Raw genomic sequence first — 25,274 nt, 5'->3', positions numbered from 1 at the left:
GAGTTAGATGTCCTCTCTCAAACTCACCACACTGCACTCACCACACTGAATTACGACCTTCTTATTCACCTGTCTATCCCTCTCTCATTCCCACGTGCTGAGTTCCTTAAGGACAGGGACTGTGTCATTCATAGTTGTATCACCAGTGCCTAGCACAGAGCTTGCAGAATGACCCAAAACAAGTCACAGAGGGAGGGCCGCAGTCACAGTTCTCTTCACCAAATTCATGTACTTGGTCCGTTAGCTGCCCTGGTGAGGTGAGATACTTAAAGGAAGGACACAAACCAGATATGCCTCAATACTACAAACTAAGAGGCACTTGGTTTTACTTGTTTAATCTCCAAAATAAATCTGAAGATCAAAATTTTCCAGAGACCAGGCTGAAAGATTAGTTCATAACTTACCTTAAGGTTCAGATCAACTATCAAGCAAGAAAGTTTTAAAACCCAACACTGAGCCTCCAACTCTACCCCAACAATGAAAAATAAAGATGGAAAACAAAGTAGCTAGTCTGCTTTATAACTTCAGAAAAAACCTTTGTCCTTAAGAGTCTAAACAGACATGGTGGGGGAAGAATTTAAAGATGGTGTTATACACTTTCACCCTACAGAAATAATCAGGCAAATATACATAATTACACATGTACAAGATGTGGCACCATTTGAAATAGAAAACAAAAATACAATGTCCAACAGGAGAGCACTCAGTAAACAAAATTAAGAAAATCAACATAAGGGCTTCCCTGGTGGCGCAGTGGTTGAGAATCTACCCGCCAATGCAGGGGACACTGGTTCGAGCCCTGGTCTGGGAAGATCCCACATGCTGCAGAGCGGCTAAGGCCCGTGCGCCACAACTACTGAGCCTGCGCTCTAGAGCCTGCAGGCCACAACTACTGAGCTCATGCACCACAACTACTGAAGCCTCTGCACCTAGAGCCCATGCTCCACAACAAGAGAAACCCCTGCAATGAGAAGCCCTTGCGCCGCAACGAAGAGTAGCCCCCGCTCACCACAACTAGAGAAAGCCTGCGTGCAGCAATGAAGACCCAACGCAGCCAAAAATAAATAAAATAAATTTATTAAAAAAAAAAAAAAAAAAAGAATACCAACATAAAGGAATACTATGCAGCTGTTAAGGTGACATAAAACTATTTGACCCAACATTGAAAGATGTATATGACACACTGCAAAAAGAAAAAAGCAAAACATGTATATTATGATCCTTCTGGTTATACATTTGTACAATCTGGAAAAACAGACAATAAATTGTTAATAGTGGTGAACATCTAGGAGAGATTACAAGGGAACTTAGACTGTACTTCCCATACTTTTGTAGTTAAAAAAAAAATCTCCAAAGTAGCACATGCAACATTTGGAATGAACAAAAATTAAAATAACAATATTGAAAAATAAATGGATATAGCACAGATAGTCCTATAAGTTTAAGATCAGTTTCATTATTCTTTATAGAAGCTATTTTCCTTTTTGTCTTTCTCTTAAATATGCAAATGTACATACCTGCATTTATCCAGCTGTCCAATGTCCCCAAAAAGCAGACTGGATTTTCTTCTCTACTTTCCAAAACCCATTCAGAGCTGAGCTAAAGACAAAGATAAATAAATAAATCAGCTGCAGAGGTAACTGCATCAGAAAATAAGAGGACACTTTCATTAAGGAAGCAGCCCAAACCATAAATAGGCAGGAAAAAGCATTTGGGAGGAAGAAGGTGGGGGGGAGGGGAGACATTGATGAGGACACTGAGAGGACAGAGAGACATCTTAGGGTGTAAACATCAAAGAAAATGTTATTTTCACTGCTTCATGAAAGGAAGCCAGGAACTTTTGCCTCTTGGTGTAGAGTGCCCTGTCCAGTGTGAATGAGGACTATGTGCCTTTTCCGTCAACAACCTCTCTCTTTCTTGAGGCTGTGAACAATAGTTTAGGGGCCCAAAGATGTGCACTTTTATTTCCCATTTCCACTTCCTTTAGAATTACCCTCTTCCCAATCCACTCTACCCTTGGCTTCATTTTAATGGTGAAACAGCAGATGGTATGGTGAATGGAGGAGGGCCTGGAAACAAATCTGACCAATGATGCTTTCAGTTCACCAAATATTTTTTGAGTCATTCTTATCTGAAAACTTAGGCAGCAAATAAAGGTCCTCCCAACTTCCCAACCTCACCTCAAAGCCTTATTTATACTAAACAAGAACAGCAGCTTGGTTCTGTAAAATTAAAGTACCTGGTCCCATTCTTACCACCAACACCAACACCACCGCCGCCACCACCTACACAGCTCTGCATTGTTTTAACAGCTTTCCTTGGTGCTTCTCACAAACTCTTTTTAAGAGTAAAATCAAACTATATTTTGCAAATAACGAGCAACCACTCTTAGTGATTTGAAAATGGTTGCCAAATTAATACAGATTACTGTCTCAGTTTTCTGTTGGTCATTCCACACATTTTATCAGAATCCAGCTTTAGGAAGAGCACAGTCCCATGCATGACGAGGCAGAAGTGGAGGGGTGCCTGGGGAAAGGGGGTAAGTTACCTCTGAGGCTGCAAGACCAGAATTCCCACAGGACCTTACAGTCGAAGTGGGAGATGGTACAAAACACAAAAGCAATCTAAAATCAGTAGAGTGGGTGTGGCATGATGTCATCTTTATGCCCCTTGCTAACTCCGGTGACTGACACTGGAGAGGGCTGGTTTGGGAAGGTTTTCTGCAGTGGATAAGGCAAAACTAATGATAGGAGGCCAGGCAGGGGATATAAGTATGAATTTTGATGTGATGACTTTGACTTGGCTATTTTGTCATGACAGTTTTTAAAAGATTCAAAGAACAAATCACTATACTTTCAACTTTAAAAATGTAATATAACCAGTTGTTTTAATTACATACATAGATACCCTGTCCTGCAGCAAAACAGCAATCTGAAATTAGCTACATCTAATACCCTGCTTCGGCTCAGAAGCAGGTGCTCAAATCCCACATTTAGGAGACTCATTCGACAATTATTTTTGAGCAGTTCTTCGTGCCAAAAGCTGAGCTATACCAGGAGGCCGCAACGAAGAACAAGAGCAATATGGTCACTGCTCATGTGGAGCTTACAGTCCACAGGACTAAACGAATCAAACAAAGATGCACAGAAAGAAGTAATCATAAAGAACTTAAAATGTCATGAAGGAAAAAGAGAGCATATAATAAGGAATGTGATTCAGCATGGGACTCAAGAGAGAAGTTAACACTGAGCTGAGATGGAACTGCTATCACGGGAGGTGGGGAGAAAGCAGTTTGGGTACAGGATGAGCATGTGCAAAGGCCCTGTAGAGGGAAGAAGCCAGTCCGGTCTCTCCAGATGCATAAATGGGGAAATCCCTCCAATACGCCTTTTTAGGCATGGGTAAAGAACAGCACTAGCACATTCATACTTGCTAACAGCATGCCCGGGGACTTGCTACCCTATGTTTCCGACAGCACGCTGCCAAGGATGAATGGAAATCAACCAGATGGCATCCATGCTTTAGTGCCCCAAACCAGAAGAGGGACGCACACTCAGAACCTTTTAGAGTAGGAAGAGACCTGAAGTTCCACCAGTCCCTTTAAGAAGGGCTACTGCGTAAATCTTTTTAAACTCACAAAAGCATTTTAATATGCACCATCAGATCACATGTTACTTGAACACAGGAGTCATGGGGACTGAGGATCAGACTACAATCACCAGGATTCTATCAAAACCCGTAATCAAGAAGAGTTTGGTTTTTCCATTATTCATTCTCTACTACAAGCAACACTGTATTGAAATCACATTATACGTAATAATTTTCAAACTGAGCTCCAGTATTACTGGACAGGACAATAAAATGGTATCAATTTGTGATGCTTAGCCTAGAGATTAAACTCTGAGAAATCAAGATCAGCAACAGAATTTGACAATATGCATTTACTATGATGTTTTTATAGGCTGATTCAACAACAAAAATCTCTGTTCTCAGAAAATTGACATTCCAATGATAAAAAATTAAACACCCATATAGCACTTAAAAGGCATGCTAGGGCTTCCCTGGTGGCGTAGTGGTTAAGAATCCGCCTGCCAATGCAGGGGACACGGGTTCGAGCCCTGGACCAGGAAGATCCCACATGCCGCGGAGCAATGAAGCCCGTGCACCACAGCTGCTGAGCCCGCGTACCTAGAGCCCAAGCTCCGCAACAAGAGAAGCCACCGGAATGAGAAGCCACCGCAATGAAGAGTAGCCCCCGCTCGCCGCCAACTAGAGAAAGCCCGCGTGCAGCAATGAAGACCTGACACAGCCAAAAATAAATAAATAAAATAAATAAATTAAAAAAAAAAAAAAAAGGTAAGCTAAACATTTAAACCTAAGACTGGTGACCCACTTTATATGAAATGACGACTCATTCAGGATGACAAGTGTTTTTTGTGCTACAGCATTTGTGCAATGGCTTCATTCAAATAACATTTCTTTCCGAATAAACTAAACAACATGCTCTAACTACTAATTTTTAGAACAAGTAGGAAAAGAGCAAGGTCAACTTATAAATACTTTGGATAATTCCAAGAAATCAATTCAAGTTTCTTGCTACAAGATACAAAAAGAAAATCTTTAATACTAGAAAAACTGACCAGTAGGAATCACTCAATACCCTTTAAAAATAACATGGTTCACTGGGTTCCATTCCCAACTCAGATGAATACAAAGAAGCTCAGAAAATAGTAAGGATAAAAGTGAGAAATCAAAAGCTTTTTGATGACAGCGGTGAATTCTTCCACCCTAGCCTCCTTATAAATTTTCAAGGATTTGAAAGAAAATGCCTTTCTTCCAGTGAAGAAAGTAGCTTTAGCCATTACTTTAGTGGCTCAATCTTGCAGATGCTACTGTACATGAAAAAAAAAAAAAAAATCAGGGAAATTTTGTAAATTCTCAATTGTTTTTTAGTTTATAAAAGTCTTATGCAAGAGATATGTATATCTAATACTTTGTGAATGAGGGAAAAGTAACAGAAACAAAATGCGATTCTGTGAGTCTGAACAGGACTAACTGCAATAAATGGGGTAGCACAATTATTTTCTAAGATGCTAAATTCCAGTAAGCAGTGTCTGAAGATATGGAAAGCCTGCTAAATTTTCAAGGATATCTTCTGAAATACAGGTATCTATTAAAGGAAGAGCAAAAAATTAAATTTTGAATAGTGGAGATGACAGACATAAAGATAGATCATATTAATATTCACAAATATGATGATCAGGATATGAGTGCTTTGGGCCAAAGGCCATGGCCAGATGTATATGATAAAAATAGATTGGAGGATGGTTAAAATCAATGACAAATGTATATGTATAACTGAATCACTTTGCTATACATCTGAAAGTAACACAACATTGTTCATCAACTATACTCCAATATAAAATAAATTTTTTTTAAAAGGACTATCATTAAAGAAGGAATAAACTAAAGTAAAATTTAAAAAAATTTTTAAATCAATGACAAGACTCAAAACAAAATACTTTGGATATCTGATTTTTACTAGAGAAACCATCACACCTACAGTGAATTACTTAATGGATGCCTTAAAGGAATCAAAGTTTTTGACTCCTGAAGTAGAAAATACAAATAAAATGTTGATGAATTAAGGTATGAACCCAGAAAAATTGAAAAGAAAAACATGTAATTTAGAAAATGTCCTGAAATCAGCTGCTTAATACCTTAAGAAATGTTAAGACTGAAGATCTTAAATCTTAAAAACCACCTCAGCAGGCACCAGTCTTAAGGCTGGTGAGGAAACCTGATGCAACAATATAAGCTCCAAGAGGGCAGGGACTGGTCACTTTTGTTCCATGCTTTACTGTATTAGGTGATCAGTAAGTAGCTAAATGGTTAAATGAAAGATGAAGGTAACAAAGCAAGCAACATCACCTGATGGAAATATCACCGTAATCCAGGGTGTGTGATTTTATTGCCTTTATACACAACTAGCAAGTGGACCTTGAGCAAGTCATTTAAATCTGAGCCCATCCGTGAACCTGAGAGGAAGCATCTTGCCCAACGGATCAAAAAAAAATCTCTCAAAAAGTCTTCCTTAAGCTCCTACATGCCTTTTTCAAATGAGGCTGTAGATGTGAAAGATGTTAGTGCTAAAGCAATATAATGTAGGCTTTATGGCAGAGGACTGAAGTGGGTGGCCAACTTGCTGAGAAGAACAAAGAATAAATAGGGATTCTGAGCAAAAGCCTAGTCATAAATCAAAGTCCCATTTCATAAGTCTCAGATGACACAGCAGAGCAGTTAAGAGCCTGAGCTGGAGTCATAAGGACCTGGGTTTGAATCCTGCCTATCCCACTGACTAGCGATTGTAGTCTTAGGCAAGTTACTTACCCTCTCTAAACCTCAATGTTCTCAGCTGTAAGTGGGGGGATAAAAAATAGCATCTATCTCCTAAAGCTGTTAAGAGTTAAGTTAGTTAATGCATATAAAGTACCTAACACAGAGTGTAGCAGGCAGTAAGTATTCCTATTTTGGTCGCAATTTCTGTTAAACTGATTACAGCTTGATGGAACACAGTTCCAGTCAAGGAGAGGAAGCTCCAGCATACACCGAGCGTCTGTAACATCTCATGCACGGAGCTAGGCGCTTGCACTTACTTCTCATAAAAAGCAGAAGTTTCAGGCCAATCAGTGGGGGTGCCAGATGTCAAATACGTGACTGACTCCAAGGACCAGGCTTTTTCCACAGGGGCGTAAAAACTGCTTTAAAGTGCCCCCCATCACCAACACCACTGTCTCCTTAGTATTTTCCGTAGTCTAGCATCCACCTAGGAGACTGGTCTCATTCCGGGCCCCTCCCTCCAAAGACTGAAAGAACTGTCATTCAACAAATCATGAAAGTGCCCCAGGCCCTGCCTGCGTTCCAGCCTACAGAGGGTAGGGGTTCTGGTGGCCCTGGCAGAGGCCCACCCACTGGCACGGAAGAGGACACACACACACACACACACACACACCCACCCACCCACCAGGGAAAGCGTCTTTCTCCCCTCTTAGTCTCATCACCCGGGGCTCCGCCTTGTCAATGACTGTGTCTGTTGCTTCCGGTGCCCCCGGCTTTACTGGGGCCCAGGTAACTGTCCTGAGGAAGGCATCACAAGATGCTATGCAAAGCTAACGGATTCCAGCCAAAAAGATGACATAAAAACAAAATCTGTTATTTTTTCCCGTCAGCAAGTCAGAATTATGGCTTTTCATATGCTACTCCGGCCACACAGAGTAACTCACTTCTAACTATAGCAGCAATTCCAGGAATACCCCAGAACCTTAAGTGCTGCTCCATTTACAATAAACTTCTAGGGATGATCAAACAATCAATGCCAACTCGATGATCCAGGGCTCTCTGCACTGCTCCCAGTGAGCCTGCTTTCCTTGAGAGACTGCTTCTGCAAATGTGTTTTCCTAAAAGCCACACTGTATCAATATGCTTTGCTATTCCCCTCCTTTTATTTCTTTTACCACTAATACATCTATAATGTTATTAAAGAGCACAGAATACAGTGGCCAAAATATGGTGACAGAAGTGGACACTCCAAAGGTGGGGGAAATGGCTTGTCTTCACCTTCTATGCTTTCCAATCGTTCATCACTAAAATACTTATTAAGCACTTGTACCATCACAATAAAACCTTGCATTTATATGGTACTTCATAGCTTAAAAAGAGCTTTCACATCTATAACCACATTCGAGTCTCACAGCTCCTTTCACAGACGAGAAGACTCAGCTTCAGACATTCCCATGGTCAAGTGGCCAGTGAGTGGCGAGATCAGGCTCAGACACATTTCTCAGCCTCCAGCTTCAGTGTCCTTTCAGTTTGCCACATTTCCTTGGGCAAGGCGCAGGCTTTGGGGGAATCTAAAGAAGAACCACGCTTAAAATCTAAGTCAACCAAAACCCTCCAGTCTATTATTAATAGTTGGCAAGCATTAAGAACTACAGGAGTCAAGAAGAGAGGGCTGTGAAGTGACCAGGTAGAGTGGACTCTGTTCCCAGCCTTGAGGAATAGAGACAATCTAAAAAGAAAGGAAGGGTGCAGTTGTCCTGGAAAAGGACTGGAGGAAGGAAAATCGAGAGGGTGGAGCTGCAGGAAGGACTATGCAGACCAGGAGGGATCAGGCAGGAAAGAAGTATACAGAGTGAAAAGGTGAGGCAGGGTCGGACTGAGGAGAGGGGAGTAGCGGGGAGAGGGAGAGAGGGAGAGAGGGAGAGAGGGAGAGAGGGAGAGAGGGAGGAGAGAGGGAGAGAGGGAGAGAGGGAGAGAACACGCACCTGTGGGCACCAGCTTCTGTCTGTAAGCAATAAGAGAAACTGCCTGGTATTAAAAAAGTCTCTAAAGCTCTCTGAACACAAATCCTGTGTAACAAGGAAAGTATTAGATGACCTCTTTACAGAACAGAAGCAGTTAGAAGCCTGGGCCTAGAGTCACCCTAACCTGGGTTCAGACCCCAGCTCTAATGTCTGTGTGACCTTAGCCACGTTTTTCAACCTCTACACGCTTCTGTTTCCTCTGGGATTAATAAAGTATCTACAGGGCTGTTGTGAAGATTCAAGATTTCTCTAAATCTCTTCCTCTAAAGTAAGTTTTTACTGGCTCACACTCAAAAAGCTCACAGTTCATTAGTTAATCAGTTTTCTGTGAGTATACTCAAGGCTTTTAAAAATGTTTACATTAAAAAAAAAGTAACAGCAAACAAACCCTATCTTACAAATGTTTGAAATCATATTATGCTGCGCCCTAATAAAACTAATTCCTCATTAACTTGTATTTCCAAAGTGTCATGATGCAAAGACATAGAATCTCTTGCAGATATGCCATCTGGCGAAACTTCAAGGTAACTATAATTTAAAGGAATATACAGGAAGCAACCCTGAATCCCCTCCACCCCTTGCTAACTTTTACTAATTTATTTGTGTGTCTACTGCATATTTACCTACTCCCTCTCTCTGTTATGTACTAAGCTCTTTGGGGGCAGAAATCCATCTAACGTGTTTCCTGTTAATTCTTTAACCACTTAGGGTTCCGGGATGCAAACAACAGAAACCAGCTCTGTTTACCTTAGGATAAAAATAAATTAAGGGGAAGATATAAGAACACAGGAACAGTCTGATAAGGACATCGTTCTAGCACGGCCACCACTGGTCACCAGCTGTCACCACAACTGGACTCCTGATTCTGCTGCTTCCATGAATGATCTCAAGCCACCCCTATATATTTGTACCATTCCTTCCAGAAGCTAAGTCTCGGGACAGAGGAATCCAAGAGGCTGGACTTGGTTCACCGCTAGTCATGTGTCTGTACCTCCTTCAGCTTCCACAGCAACAACAGATGATCACTCCAGAAATGAAGGGGGTTCAGAAGCTGGACAATGTCAATGCATGGTAATTGCTATCAAATGGCAATGTCCACTCCAGTCTATACCCCAAAGGAGCTCAGCTATTGACTCAAAATATAAAGTGACGGGGAGAGAAATAAAAGGAAATCTCAAGGGAAGTGTTTCTCTACATGGTCTCCTGCACCTCTCCTCAACCAAGAAACTGTAATCAGTTTTCATGTTTAGACTTGAAATAGCCTACCAACAGTCTCCAGTGCTGCACTAAGGCAGAGCTCTTCGTGAACTGTATTTGCACAGTGAGTAATCCACTCGGTCTTCACCAGGACAGCAGACTTGATCACCAGGTCAACATTGCTCCTCCACAGCACGGAGCCTCCTCTCTCTCCTCTCCATCTGCCCCAGTTGTCTCTGGCACCAGCCAAGAGTACAGTAATGGTTACACACCACTATCTGACATCCTAGGAACCCATGCTGACTGCTTTTCAAACCTTTTTTACCATGATCTACAGTAAGAAATGTGTATGACACCATGTGTGTATGATAAAAAATGAGTTTCACAGAAAAATATCCTCACTACATGTAATTCACTCTATTTTCTATTCCATTTTCTTCTCTTTAATAATAGATTTTAAATGCTAAATAAGACCCACAAAATCGATTTCACAGTCCACTAATGAATAATAAACCACCGTTTGAGAAACACTGGTTTAAAGGACTGAACAAGATTACCAAAACAGAATTTACTTTATAATCACTGTTTATAGTCAGCTGAACATAAAACAGTGAACTGCATTTCATCTGGAATTCCTCTGACTATGAGAAGATCATCCCTCTTTTCCCAAACCATGCAGCCTATGATGTTTTAACACAAACAGCTGCACTGAGATCCACGCTGCCACACTCACAGTCTTCATTTCACAATACAGGTTCTTCTCCCAGAAAGCTCTTTGGCTGTTTACTTCCTAAATCCATATAATGCTACCAGAGATCAAGAAAATGTAGAAACAATACCCACAAGGCATGGAAGATTCAGATTTTAAATTCTGCCATTACCCATGATTTATTCCCACAGTCCCCAGTTTCTAACCTTAGAATCACATCTCCTAGTGATGCTTTGCAGGAAACTAAAGAATTCAAAATCCTTTCTGTTTACTTCACATCTGTGCAAATTTTTCAATGTATTTTATGGAAATAACCATTGTAAATGGAGAGAAGAATTCAGCGTATGGTCATCAATGGATATTTCTAGGGAGGGGAAAGCTTCCCAAGTTTTGAAGGTTTAAACAGATGGTATATTATGATGAATTTGGCTAGGAGTCTTCAGCAACTTAAATTATGTTTTCCTACCAATGAACTGAAAAAGGTGAGCAAATACAGCTATTCTTTCTCAAGATAAATGCTTACTTTATACTCTGCTCATAAGAAGGCAGAACCTCAATGAGACACTTTTTTGTGTCCTTAAAGCGAGGTCCCAAGCAGGGCCAGAACATGACTACAGCCATAATTCTTTTATCAAAGGGCCCCTGTCTAACAGACAACAGGCATCCATCTCGTTGCACCAAAATATTCAGTGGCAATGCCTGGTCTTCATTCATTCAATTTTCCTGTTTAACTTTTTGGGGGAAGGAGGGGAATGGTACAGACTTCAGCCATGGAGCTTCTTTGGCCTCTCCTTTTAAGAGAAAAAAAAAATGTAGAAAGAGAGAAAGGCAGGATAATTTTCTAAGAGCACTGTGGAGGTAAATATTATGGTAGGATGTTAATGACAAATTAGACTAAAAAGAAAAACATAATAACAACTAGAAGGAATAACTCCCTCGAAGGAATAACTCCCTCGCTCCTGGACAGCTTCATTAAGTAAAATAACCAACCAAACAAAAGCTCATTATGAAAAGCCTGTGAAGCACACTTTGGTGGGAATAAAAGAATGCAAGAAAAGATGTATCATCAAAGAAGAGTTAGCAACCCAAGAATGTGAAAAAGTAATAATATTGATACATGACTGCCAAACACAAGACACATCCAACCAAGGCAAAGAGTATGTTCAGAGAAGGTGTGAGTGGGGGGGTTGAGGTAATTAACCCAATCCAGAAGAATTCAGGAAAAACCAGCATGGTGGAGTTAACCATTCTGGTCAAGAAGAACTGAGCTAGAACACTGGCCCTGACACTCAATCGCTGGGATCAGGTTACTTTTTAACTTTCAGTGATTATTTTTTCATTTGCAAATAAAGGTAACAGTAGTTCTTTTACAGGATTGTTTTACACTCTGAGAGAAAAAATATATATAGGTCTAGTAGAACACCTGGCCCATATTAGGCATATAATAGTATGACCATTATGGAGCAGGTGGGATTTGAACTGGGCCTTTAGGAATGGGGAAGATACAAATAGGAAGAGAACAGCAGCCGACTGAGGGGAACATTCCAAATAATGGAAACATGAAGAAATAACAAAAGAAGGAAAGGGGCAGTGTAAAACCCTTTGGAGACTGACCAGAAGGTTTGTGTAGAATAGAAAGAAATGAGAAAAAGGAGAAAGCTGAGACCAGTTTACAGCAGACCATAAATGCCCAACTCAGGAGTATGGACTTTCCTTTGAGGCGACAACCCCAGAGGAGAACTCAAATCCCCAGACTCACATGAATTCCTCAGAAACAAGAAAAGTCCCCCAATATGTGAATATGTGCTATGGAGAGATGGGGGGAACTGAGACACAAGGAGATGACAGGGAAAAGCATGCAGACACTTTAAATTCATCTGCAGAAAATAATATCCTCTTTTAAAATATTTTAAATGAATCAACTAGTCCTTGATGGATGTACAGGCACTGTACACTGAGATTCCCCACCTCCCCTTTCCCTCAGTGTGAACATCCCAGGACAATAAAAGTTAACTGAGCAAACAGCCCCAAATATTGCCACTGGTAAGAGCTAATCTGAATATTCATGGGGGGGGATCCATACTCTAACCCCACCTTACTACACACATAACTCCCACAAAGAACAACTTTAAAAAAATAATAATAAAATAAGAAGCTAGAGGTTTTCTTCTGCAAATTACACTGTGAATGAGTCAGAAAAAACTTTCCCAAAGCTTTTGTCCTCATGGCTGAAGAGCCAGCCTGGCTGGGACATTTCCTAACAGCACTGGGGGAACGAATATTCTGCTGCTGTTGATTAATCATTCTCTGTGGTGCAGCCTCACAGAGTTGTTCATGGGGCTACCCTTGGGAGTCACTCTGAATTATTTTTGTAACATCTTGTCCTTGGATAAAAGGAAACACAGAGTCAGAAATAGGAGGTTAGGAGGTCACCTATTACTCAGCAGAGTTGTTTACACAGCCTTGTTTTCCTCTTATCCAGAGTCAATGTCCTGGATAATTGATAGATATAAGGTACGCACATTTCCAGGGATCTAAATATGGCAGAATTCACAAAAATCATGTTCAATGGAAATTTCTCTGCCTTTGATGATTCAGAAGAGCATATCAGACTTTCTCAGGCCTTAGAATCATGATTATGACCAATTCTCATTTCACAGAACTGTAAGGGGTGGAACTGGGGGGCGGGAGGGGAATCCAGTTAGTGGAATTTGCACGAACAAGTTCCCTTGTACTAGCATTCATTTCAACAGTCTCCGTGGCCATAAAAAAAGAACGAAAATGCCATTTGCAGAGACAAGGATGGACCCAGAGACTGTCATACTGAGAGAAATAAGTCAGACAAAGACAAATATATGATAAAGCTTATATGTGGAATCTAAAAAAATGGTACAAATGAACTTATTTACAGAACAGTAATAGAGTCACAGAGATTGACATATACACACTACTATATATAAAACAGATAACTAATAAAAACCTACTGTATAGCACAGGGAACTCTACTCAATACTCTGTAATGACCTATATGGAAAAGAATCTAAAAAAAAGAGTGGATATATGTATATGTATAATTGATTCACTTTGCTGTACAGCAGAAACACAACATTGTAAATCAACTATACGCCAATAAAAATTAACTTTAAAAAATAAAAATAAAAGAATAAACAGTCTCCATTAGTTTACATGAACGTTTTATCAACCCATGCAGTTCTCTGATGTGTGTCCAGCCAGGTGGTACCTGAACATTTCTGTCTTGGCCAAAAGAACTGTGTTTGTCCAGTGCATTACACCTGTACACACAGCTAATAAGTAGCAGAAATGCAGCACAAAACTGATCCTCAGATGCCACATCTCATGGATCTCACACGGTACTAAAATAAATATTAATGAAGGAACCTCTGTCTTTTTAGCCTTTCTCCAAACGAATACAAAAAAGCAACGTTGGCTAACTATACATAACCATTAACTAATCAAAATCAATACAAAATCAATAAACACAGTCAATAAATACAACTATATACTTTTTACAGCTTACAAAGCACTTTCAATATATGATCTCCATTAATCCTCACAATAATTTTAAGTATCATTCCTCTTATTTTAATCATAAGTAAACTAAGGCCTAGAGATACTTAAGTGACTTGTAAAAGGTCATATGTATTTATTAACTGGGACTCAAATCCAAGTCATCAGGAGGCAAAGGAAATGGAAACAACTAAAGAAATAAACACAAATGATCATGGTGAAAGGTCATATTTCACTAACAGTCAAAATAACAGGATGGTATTTTTTATCTATCTAATCAGTACAGGTGGTGTAGCTGTTTTTAAACGTAGATACAATCCTGGATTAGTTAGAAGTATAAATTACTGTCATCTTCAAACTATAAAAGTTATTTAGACTCATGATAATAAAAATATACATTCAATAATATAGAAACATATCACTGAAAAGCTAAAGTTCCTCTCCCTACTTCCCAGAGATAATCACTACTCAGTTTTTTTGGTGCAACCTTTCTTGAGGACAATTTGGCCTCATATATCATACTTTAAGTTTGGACTTAAAAACCCTCACATTCTGATTCAGTAATCCCACAATATGTTAATGAAAAAGGCAGGTTACAAAACAGCATGCAGAGGATGAGCCTAGCTATGTTGCATAGACACACACAAATAATCCTAGAGAGAGAAAAAAGATGGAAGATGGGGAGGACATTGCAGGAAAAATTACCCATTTAACAGTGATTATCTTGGGTGTCTGTGGGGTTAGTGATTACTTCATTTTGTACACCCTTTAAGATTTTTCAAGTATTCTACCACAACTATGTGTTATTCCATTCAGGGGGGAAAAGTAATTCGCCCAAGTTACACAAGGAGTTAGGGCTGGGATCGGGGGTTTAGGAGATATGATTCCTAGTCCACTTTTTAAGCCATCCTATCAATATATCCCACTCTGCCTACTGTAATTTTAAAACAGTTCAACAGTTACCAACAACCCAAAGCAACTAAGAGATGTGACAAGGCAAAATGTAATTACTTGTTAATAAGTGATAGAGGTATGAAGTGCTATGACTTGAGAGGAGAAAGAGGTCACTAGTGCACAGAACAATTCCAAAGCCTTCATAAATCAGATTTAGAAAGGTAAAGAGAAAAAGCACGCTCCATTCCAGATGAAGATAAAGGTGTGATCAAAGGCAGCAGGAAGAAAACCAGCAAGCCTATTTGGTGGACAGTAAGCTGACTTAGGAAGAAAACCAGCAAGCCTATTTGGTAGACAGTAAGCAGACTTAAGCATATTCATGAAGAGAAGCAGGAAATCAGACCGAGAAAGGTATGCTGGGGTCAGACTGAGATGGAAGAGACGATGGAGGAGTGGAGAGAGGGCCTGGGAGTCACAGACTGCTTACACATCCAACTGGTGAAAAAGCCCCAATCATTCTAACTCCTTGGTCTACATCCTCTTCTCTCCATCATCCCATGATTTCTCTCTCCAATTAGGGCAACACTGTCCTGAAAAGTTTCTGCTTTCCTTCTCATATGCCTCTATTCCAGTCTCCACGATGCAGCCTATTTCTAAACTGCAAATCTGAAAATCTTATGCTTTCTCTTAAACTCCTTTATTTTTTACTCTCTTAAGATGGCCTTCATAGCAACTTGTGATCTAACCTCCCACGGCTTATCACTGTTTGTACCCAAAACTCCAATGCACTATTTGCAGTTCCTGGAATCCAGTACATCCTTGTCCTCCAAGCCTTTGCCACCCCCATTCATTCTTCAGTTCACAGCTCAGAAATCATATCCATCAACCAGGCTTCCCTGACTTGACCCACCTGCCAAGTTGAGGCATCCAGAGCAACCTGTGCTTACCTTTACAGCAGCACTTATAATCCTACTCTGTGACCGTCTGTAGAATTGTATCTTCTCCACTGTCTTTGAGCCCCATGAGGGCAGGGACTATAGCTATTATCTGGCTATACACAGCACCCAACAACAGTGCCTAGGGTACAACAGATATTCAATAAATGCTTGTGGAAGGAACAGATGCTTAAACATTTCCTTTTCCAGGATGCCTCCCCTGACCATCCCCACTTCCCTCTAGAAGTACTCACCTAATCCATGTCAATATTATATACCGGTTTGCATTTAAGAAACTGTTTTATAAGAGTAAATGTGTAGTTATAGGCCTTACTGAATTGTGCAAAACTACTTAACTTTGTATTTTTTTGTATCTTCCCCCACCTGAGATTTTGCAACGTGTTGGGAGTTGGCTAGGCGAAATGATAAAGAAAGTCTAATACTGTACATCAAATCAATTCAATTGGGCCAGCAAATGAAAAAAAAACCCAAGTTCATAATAATTACGGACCAAATGTTGATTTCTGTTACAGAAGAATCAATGATAAATTGTGAACCAAATTTACAGGTAGTTTTAAAATATTCTCTTACCTACAATTATATTGCAAGGCATTTAAATTTTTTTAATGTATTTTAAAGTATACAATTCAGCAACTTTTAGTATATTCATAAAGTTGTACAACCATTACCACTATCTAGTTCTAGAACATTTTCATGTTCATGCCCATTAGTAGTCACTCTCCATTCTCCCCTCTACATCCCCTGACAGTCATTAATTTATTTGCCTATTCTGGACATTTCATATAAACAGAATCATACATTATGTGGCTTTTGTGTCCAGCTTATTGCACCTAACATAATAATTTTTTCAAGGTTCATCCATGTTCCTAAATCTCTACGCCTCGATTTCTTTATAAAATGGGCTTCAATAAATGGTGTTTGGAAAACTGAACAGCCACATGCAAAACAATGAAACTGGATCCTGCCACTTACCACCTAAAATATTTATAATTTCATTTTTATAATTTCACATCTAAGGCTATTGTAGACAATTATAAAAGCTGTCATCAACTAAGTGGAAATATTGATATTGCATATTAACATTATTCACTCATTCATGAAACAATATTTGTTGTTTAAATTGTATTAAATTGATTAAATTGTATTGAAGCAAATTATATTAAACTGCCTACAATCCTGTCTATAAAAAAAAAAAATGAAACTGGGCCACTATCTTATGCCATACACAAAAGTCAACTCAAAATGGATTATAGACTTAAACATAAGACCTGAAACCACAAAACTCCTAGAAGAAAACACAGGCAGTAAGTTCCTTGATGTCTTGATTTCAGTCTTGGTGATGATTTTTTTCAATCTGACACCAAAAGCAAAGGCAACAAAACAAAAACAAACATGGGGTATTACATCAAACTAAAATGCTTCTGCACAGCAAAGGAAACTATCAACAGAATGAAAAGGCAACATACTGAATGGGAGAAAACATTTTCAAATCATGTATCTGATAAGAGGCTAATATCCAAAATATATAAGGAACTCATAACTCAATAGCAAAAACAGAACAAAACAAAATTCCACAAACAATCCAATTAAAAAATGGTCAGAGGATCTGAATAGATGTTTTTCCAAAGAAGATATACAGATGGCCAACAGGTACATTAAAAAGCACTCAACATCACTAATCAGAGAAATGCAAGCCAAAACCACAATGAGATATCACCTCACATCTGTTAGAATAGCTATTATAAAAAAAAACAAAGAATAACAAGTGTTGACGAGGATATGGAGAAAAGAGAACTCTTGTGCGCTGTTGGTGGGAATGTAAACTGGTGCAGCCACTATGAAATAGAGTATGGAGGTTCCTCAAAATATTAAAATAGAACTACCATATGATTCAGGTATTTATCTGAAGGAAATGAAAACACTAACTCGAAAATATATCTGCACCCCCTATGTTTAACTGCAGCATTATTTACAATAGCCAAGACATAGAAACAACTTAAGTGTCTATCAAAGAATGATTGATATAGAAAATTAATATATACATAATGGAATATTATTCAGCCACAAAAAGAAGGAAACTCTGCCATTTGGGACAACATCAATGGACCTTGAAGGCACTATGCTAAGTGAAATAAGTCAGAGCAAGACATACTGCATGATCTCACTTACATGTGGAATCTTAAAAAAACAAAAACAAAAACCAAACTCACAGATACTGAGAATAGATTGGTGGTTGCCAGAGGTGGGGGGTAGGAGGGTAGGTGAAACGGGTGAAGGGAGTGAAAAGGTACAAACTTCCAGTTATAAGATAAATAAGTCCTGAGGATGTAATGTACAGCACAGTGACTACAGTTATCAATACTGTATTGTATATTTGTAAGTTACTGAAAGAGTAAATCTTAAAAGTTCTCATTGTAAGAAAAGAAATGGTAACTATGTGTGGTGACAGACATTAAATTTACCGTGGTAATCATTTCCAAGTATAAACATATATCAAATTATGTTGTATATCTAAAACTAATAATGTTATATGTCAGTTATATCTAAATGAATGAACGAATGATCTATACTGACCTGATTGAAACTAGAAGGTCTAAAGTAAACATATTAGAAATGTATTTTTTAAATGTGAAAAAAAAAAGCATAAAAGTTTGTAAGAATTTTTTAAAAAATTTGACTAATACCAGATGATGGTAATATAAAGTCCTTGCCAGGGATAAAAGAACTACATGGCGGGGGCTTTCCTGGTGGCACAGTGGTTAAGAATCCGCCTGCCAATTCACGGGACACGGGTTCAAGCCCTGGTCCAGGAAGATCCCACATGCCGTGGAGCAACTAAACCCAGCACCACAACTACTGAACCTGTGCTCTAGAGCCTGCGAGCCACAACTACTGAAGCCTGCGTGCCACAACTACTGAAGCCTGTGTGCCTAGAGCCCGTGCTCCGCAACGAGAAGCCACCACGATGAGACGCCCACACACCGCGACGAAGAGCTGCCCCCGCTCGCCGCAACTAGAGAAAGCCCATGCGCAGCAACGAAGACCCAACGCAGCCATAAATAAATAAATAAACAAAGAACAAACTACGTGGTTGCTACCTTGACCATAAACTCTAAATGACACCTTTTCTCATGAAAGTTATGATGACACAACCCACCTGTGTTCTAGCCCACACATCTGACTCAGGGTCAGAAATCATGTCCAATACATTATCATCCTACAGATTATCCTACAATCAAAATCTAACTTGGGTTTTCTCCCTGGAACATCCCATGCACTTGGGAAAGTCACCAACTTGACGGTAAGTTCCTAGAGGGCAAGAACAAGATCTCTTCTTCTCAAGCCTTCTCTTGAGGCTTCAAGGCATAGTTGGCACAGTGCTCTGAAATTAATAGGTATATATATATTTGTTCAACAACACTTAGATACTACTATGTGCCAGACACTGTACTAGGGGCTATGGTTATAATGAGAAACAAGAAAAACAAGATTCTTTAATACAGAAACAGATATAACTTTTTATATGTTGGTTAGGTTAATGAATCTGAACCAGAAAATGTCACAGCCAGGAGTGACATTAGTGATTAATTCATTCAATCTACTCATTATAAACGTGGACAAAGACCAAGTCAAAAAGAGAAAAACAAGTATCATATATTAACACATATATGTGGAATCTGAAAAAACTGGTATAGACGATATTATTTACAAAGCAGAAATAGAGACACAGATGTAGAGAACAAACATATGGACACCAAGGGGGAAGGTGGGGTGGGATGAATTGGGAGATTGGGATTGACATATATACACTATTGATACTGTGTATAAAATAGATCACTAATGAGAACCTACTGTATAGCACAGGGAACTCTACTCAATGCTCTGTGGTGACCTAAATGGGAAGGAAATCCAAAAAAAAGGGGATATATGTATACGTAGAGCCGATTCACTTTGCTGTACAGTAGAAACTAACATAACATTGTAAAGCAACTCTACTCCAATAAAAATTAAAAACAAAAACAAAGACCAAGAGAAGTTAAGTGGCAAGTCCAAAATAAATACAAGGATTGGATTAAATCAGCATTCCCAAACCATGGTTTCTGGAACCTTGTATTTCTATGCAATGATAATTGTTCTATACACATATAACTCAGAAAACAGGGAGAAGGAAAAAGGAGGTCCATAGTGAAATAAATTGGGGAAACACTAAACAGTATTTTAAACAAGAACGCTCAGCCTTTTTAAAAAAATGTTTTATTGACATATAGCTGCTGTACAGTAGTATATAAATTACAGGTGTACAATACAGTGATTTCACAATTTTTAAAGGTTATATTCCACATATAATTATAAAATATTGGCAATATTCTCCATGTTGTTCAAAATATCCTTGTAGCTTATTTTATACCTAATAGTTTATATACCTCTTAAGCCCCTAACCCTATATTTCTCTCTCCCCACACTGATAACCACTAGTGTAAAGAAACTCAGACTTTAATTTGGTAATAAGTGTAGTGAGTCTCCAACTTTTGCAAAATTATTTGACCTAGGGACTTCTTTTTTAATGGAATATATATTTGGAAAAGTCTGAGTCATATGATCTCTATGTTCTCTTTCACTTCTCAAATTCTATAAATTTACCTAAGAGTATCAGTCTCAGAAAGCCTTCATTTCTGGGGCTTTAAACAATCTAGTTTAATATAACAGATTCTTCAGAAAAAGTATTCATTCATTATTCATCCACCCGTTCATTCAATCACGTATATTCATATTCTCTCTCTCTCTCCCCCTCACATGCACACACATGTCCTCAAATTGGACAGACACAAGCACAGAAATAAAGTCTAAAATTTCAGTTTAATCAGATCAACTAAAAAGGTACTCATAAAAGAGTGGGGGAGAACAGGGTATTTTTGTAATGTCACCTCAAGCAGGTGCTCTGGAAGGTAATGCCTGGGAAAAGTTACATTTCCCTATTACCCAATAACTCAAACACCTGGGGAAAGTCCTTGCAATTCTGAGAATAGCATCTGGTCACAAAGAAAACCCAAAGAGAGAGAGGAGAGCAGTCACCTGGGACAGAGTGGAGGCACCTTTCCCCAACTCTGTCCTAAATGATCCTCTGCCTTTAGTTGCCTCGGCCTTCTCGCTTCTTTCCCCTTCAACCCACTTGATTTTCCTGTTTTCATCCCTGATCTTTTTGCAACTCTTCTCTTTTCACCATGTGATTGGATAAGTTATATGACACACTGGCAGCTGGCCAGAGAGTCTTCCCAGAAGAGAGCCCATTTTTCAGGAAACCCTGCCTCGTTCCCAGTTAAGGGAAGACAATAGAAAAAAGAGGAGGCAGAGATTGAGATATGGCAAGTTCAAACAGCTCACTAAAATTTGGGAACTCAAGCAGATACCTGTTCACAAAAACAGAATCCAACTGTACCCAATTCATACTTAGTACACATACATAGAGATGTATACATGCATATAAAGTATGCCAAATATCAGTGTTAAATTTTTTTAATATGAGAACCCTGTTAATAGTAATAGCTCATGATCCCTCTGCTGTATATTTTCTTGGACTGATTTTTAAAAAAACAGAAATAAAAGTATATTTAAAGCATACATCATGTGGTAGGCCTCTTGTAAAATTTCCCAAACATCCTCCCCATCCCCTTCCCCTCTCCCCGCCAGTTATAGAACCTACACAATGGGAACCTCTGTGACATACCAAATTCAGACACACCTCATCCAATCCCATACAGATTTTTCAGAAGAAAAATCAGTAAGAAAAGTGAATTTCCCTAAATAACTTCCCTTACTTCTATATTTATTCATGCAGTTTAGCACTTAATAATTTTCAGTGTGTGTTCAAGTGTAATATCTTACACAACCCCTTAACAACTGTGTGGGGGGGGTCAGGTTCTAGCATCCTCATTTTCAGAGGCTAGAGCCTCCTCCACTTCCCAATCTCCAAATACTGGTGAGCCCTGCGACTCAGGCCTGGATCTTCACCTTTCCTCTATCCACACTCACTACCAAAGCAATCACAATGAGCTGCATGACTGAAATGGCACTTACATGCTAACAATTTCCAAACATATCTCAGAACTCCCATCACAAATACCCAATTACTTCTTCAACATCTCCACTTGGGAGTTAATAAGCATCTAAAACCAATATAAAAAACACTTGATTCCTGCAACACCACCACACACCACCTCCCTCCTACCCTGAGTTTGACAACTCAGTAAATGTCGCCACTATTCACCACATTGTTTGAGCAAAAAACTCAGAGGTCAGTCTTGACATCTCTTTTTCTCACATCCTATATCCAAACCATCATCAATTCTTATCAGCTTAGCTTCAAAAAGTCACATATCCAACAATTTCTCACCACCGCATTCTCAGTCACCATTTTCTTAACATAAGCACCAAGAAGGCAGGGCTGTGTCAGTTTTATTCTCTACTGTATCTGCAATGTCTGACACAATAAATGCTCAATAAATAGGGAATAAATGAATATTGGCTCAGAGAGTAAGGACCCACAGAGTTAGATAATGACAAAAGCCAGGTCTTGAACCCAAATCTCCAAATACATGGGGAAGGTTTGCTCCCACTATTCCATACTACCTTTTGAAGCTTTAAAGGAAAAGGAAGAGGGGAGCTAAATACTACTAGAGGGGAGCTAAATACTACTACCTTTCATGCTTGTACTTGTTTTTCTTTTTCCTTTACCCTTCTCTCTCAAATGCACATACTCAAAACTTCTTTACCAATAAACTTCTACTCTAAGCAGTGAGGAAATGCATACAAAGGAGAGAAATGTTCATGGATCCAATGTACAGTCAACTTTTCAGTCATACCTTTGGTCTGTTTTGGTAAAACAGTATAAAATGTTTTAAAGGTTAATAAGGATGATGAGAGAGGGGACCAGTACAGATGCTTCCACAGCCTAATGTCAATTCTGAACTGAAAATATCAGGACACAGGGTTGGGCGTGGGGTTGCTTCTTTGAAGTAAAGCAATATATGCATACATTTTATCTAACTGCACTTATATTGGGTTGGCCAGAAAGTTCATTCAGGCTTTTCTGTAACATCTTATGGGGAAACCCAAACGAACTTTTTGGCCAACCCAATACATTCCTACTGGTGTCCTTGAGGAATAACTATTAGAAAATGAAAAAGATGGGTTCTGAAGGAAAGAATAACACTTTTCTAGCATAATAAACCTCTTTGGGCCCTTCTCAGACCTGCAGCAAAGTGGAATTTATAAAGTGTGCCAGGCCCATTATAGAGTCTGCCACAATAAATCTCCACCTTTCTGAGCCTCAGGTTCCAGGTACAATGAAAGCATACAAATAAGATATGTTAGAAGTGTGTGCTCAGCCCTGACATGCCAGGATTCCCCTAATTTTAAGGAACTGGGCTCCTGAGAAGATACAGGAGCTACCTCTGAGTGCAATAAAACATACCAGTGAAATGCAGGAGTAAAGACTACAAAAAAGCTAGAAGACACAGCTCACACCCAAACTACCCACTGACTGGAAAATAATTAAGACCTTTACTCTGCTATTTGCATTAGCCTAAATCCTTCTAAATCAGATTTTTCCCAGTTTGGAACTTGAGACATGTTCAAAAGTGTTTAGCATTGTACCATCTGTCCAAAACTATTAAGGAAAAGAAGAATGACAAAGTAAAGGATACTACTGATCTCCTTAACAGACAGAACATTTCAGACACTTTTAAAATGTCCATTTATCTCTAAATAGAATTGGTGATGTAAAGTGAAGTCAAGTCAGCACTGCTCAGGTTAAAATATTATGCACTGTAATCACAAATAACTTTTATCAAATCCTTAAACGTAAAACCTAAAACCATAAGCTATATAAAAAGCCATATAAGGCTAGCTTTTTGGTCCTTATTCTCATGGTGGTAATCCTCTCAAAACGACATACACATTGAGCTGTATCCTTATTAATTTTAACATGATAGAGGTCTTTCTACTGAGCTACCATTTCCAGCTATTCTTTTTTTTTTAAGTTTAAATTTATTTAAATTTTTTTGTATAACATGAGATGGATAACCTAGTTCATTTTTTAAAAATATGGATAGGGGCTTCCCCGGTGGCGCAGTAGTTGAGAGTCCGCCTGCTAATGCAGGGGACATGGGTTCGTGCCCCGGTCCGGGAAGATCCCACATGCCGCAGAGCGGCTAGGCCTGTGAGCCATAGCCGCTGAGCCTGTGCGTCTGGAGCCTGTGCTCCTCAACGGGAGAGGCCACGACAGTGAGAGGCCCACGTACCGCAAAAAAAAAAAAAAAAAATGGATCCTGAGCCTGTGCGTCTGGAGCCTGTGCTCCTCAACGGGAGAGGCCACGACAGTGAGAGGCCCACGTACCGCAAAAAAAAAAAAAAAAAATGGATAACCAACTGAACCAATACTATTTATTGCAAAGATCCTCCTCTCCCATTACTCTTACTCTGCACTGTCGTTAACTTTTTATTATGTGTGGGTCTAATTCTAGACTCTGTACTTTATGTCCAGCAAATTTATCATCTCCCTTGGCAATACCACCTTGCCTAACTTGGGGCTGCTTTATGGCAAGTGTTGATAGCTGTGGTGTGGGCCATCCATTCTTGTGTTCATTTTTACCATCATTTTGGGTCTTTCACACTTCCACGTACATTTTAGAGTCTACCTGTCAAGTTCCATAGTACCCATTAGAATCTGAATTGGCAATACACTGCATCTATAAATCAATTTAGGGAGGATGGATGTCTTTTTTTTTAAATAGATCTTTATTGGAGTATAATTGCTTCACAATAGTGTGTTAGTTCCTCTTGTACATCAAAGTGAATCAGCCATATGCATACATATGTCCCCATATCCCCTCCCTCTTGAGCCTCCCTCCGATCCTCCCTATCCCACCCCTCTAGGTCATCACAAAGCACCAAGCAGATCTCCCTGTGCTATCGTGCTGCCACTAGCTAACTATTTTACATTCGGTAGTGTACGTATGTCGATACTACTCTCACTTCACCCCAGCCTCCCCCTCCCACCCTGTGCCTCAAGTCCATTCTCTACGTCTACATCTTTATTCCTGCCCTGCAACTAGGTACATCAGTACTTTTTTCTTTTTTTTAAGATTCCATATATATGTGTTAGAATACAGTATGTGTTTTACTCCTTCTGACTTACCTCACTCTGCATGACAGACTCTAGGTCCATCCACCTCACTACAAATAACTCAATTTCATTTCTCTTTATGGCTGAGTAATATTCCACTATATATATGTACCACATCTTCTTTATTCATTCATCTGTCGATGGACATTTAGGTTGCTTCCATGTCCTGGCTACTGTAAATAGTGCTGCAATGAACACTCTGGTACATGTCTCCTTTAGAATTATGGTTTTCTCTGGGTATATGCCCAGTAGAGGGATTGCTGGGTCGTATGGTAGTTCTATTTGTAGTTTTTTAAGGAAACTCCATACTGTTCTCCAGAGTGGTTGTATCAATTTACATTCCCACCAACAGTGCAAGAGGGTTCCCTTTTCTCCACACCCTCTCCAGCATTTATTGTTTGGAGATTTTTTGATGATGGCCATTCTGACTGGTGTGAGGTGAT

At 39.3% G+C, this 25,274-nt stretch overlaps 1 protein-coding gene across 2 annotated transcripts in view; it reads right to left on the bottom strand.

Moving 5' to 3' along the window:
• The window catches only part of JAK1 (Janus kinase 1), a 149,211-nt gene that overhangs the window by 61,272 nt on the left and 62,665 nt on the right, over positions 1–25,274 (bottom strand). For both annotated transcript variants that reach the window (XM_024119591.3, XM_024119592.2), the window contains exon 2: positions 1,518–1,599. In XM_024119591.3, coding sequence (XP_023975359.1) covers positions 1,518–1,523 — 6 coding nt within the window. In that variant the 5' untranslated portion in view covers positions 1,524–1,599. The remainder of the gene's footprint in view (positions 1–1,517; positions 1,600–25,274) is intronic.

Source organism: Physeter macrocephalus, chromosome 4 (assembly GCF_002837175.3).
Source record: "Physeter macrocephalus isolate SW-GA chromosome 4, ASM283717v5, whole genome shotgun sequence".
NCBI classification, from domain to species: domain Eukaryota; kingdom Metazoa; phylum Chordata; class Mammalia; order Artiodactyla; family Physeteridae; genus Physeter; species Physeter macrocephalus.
This window is presented reverse-complemented; position numbering and strand designations above follow the sequence as displayed.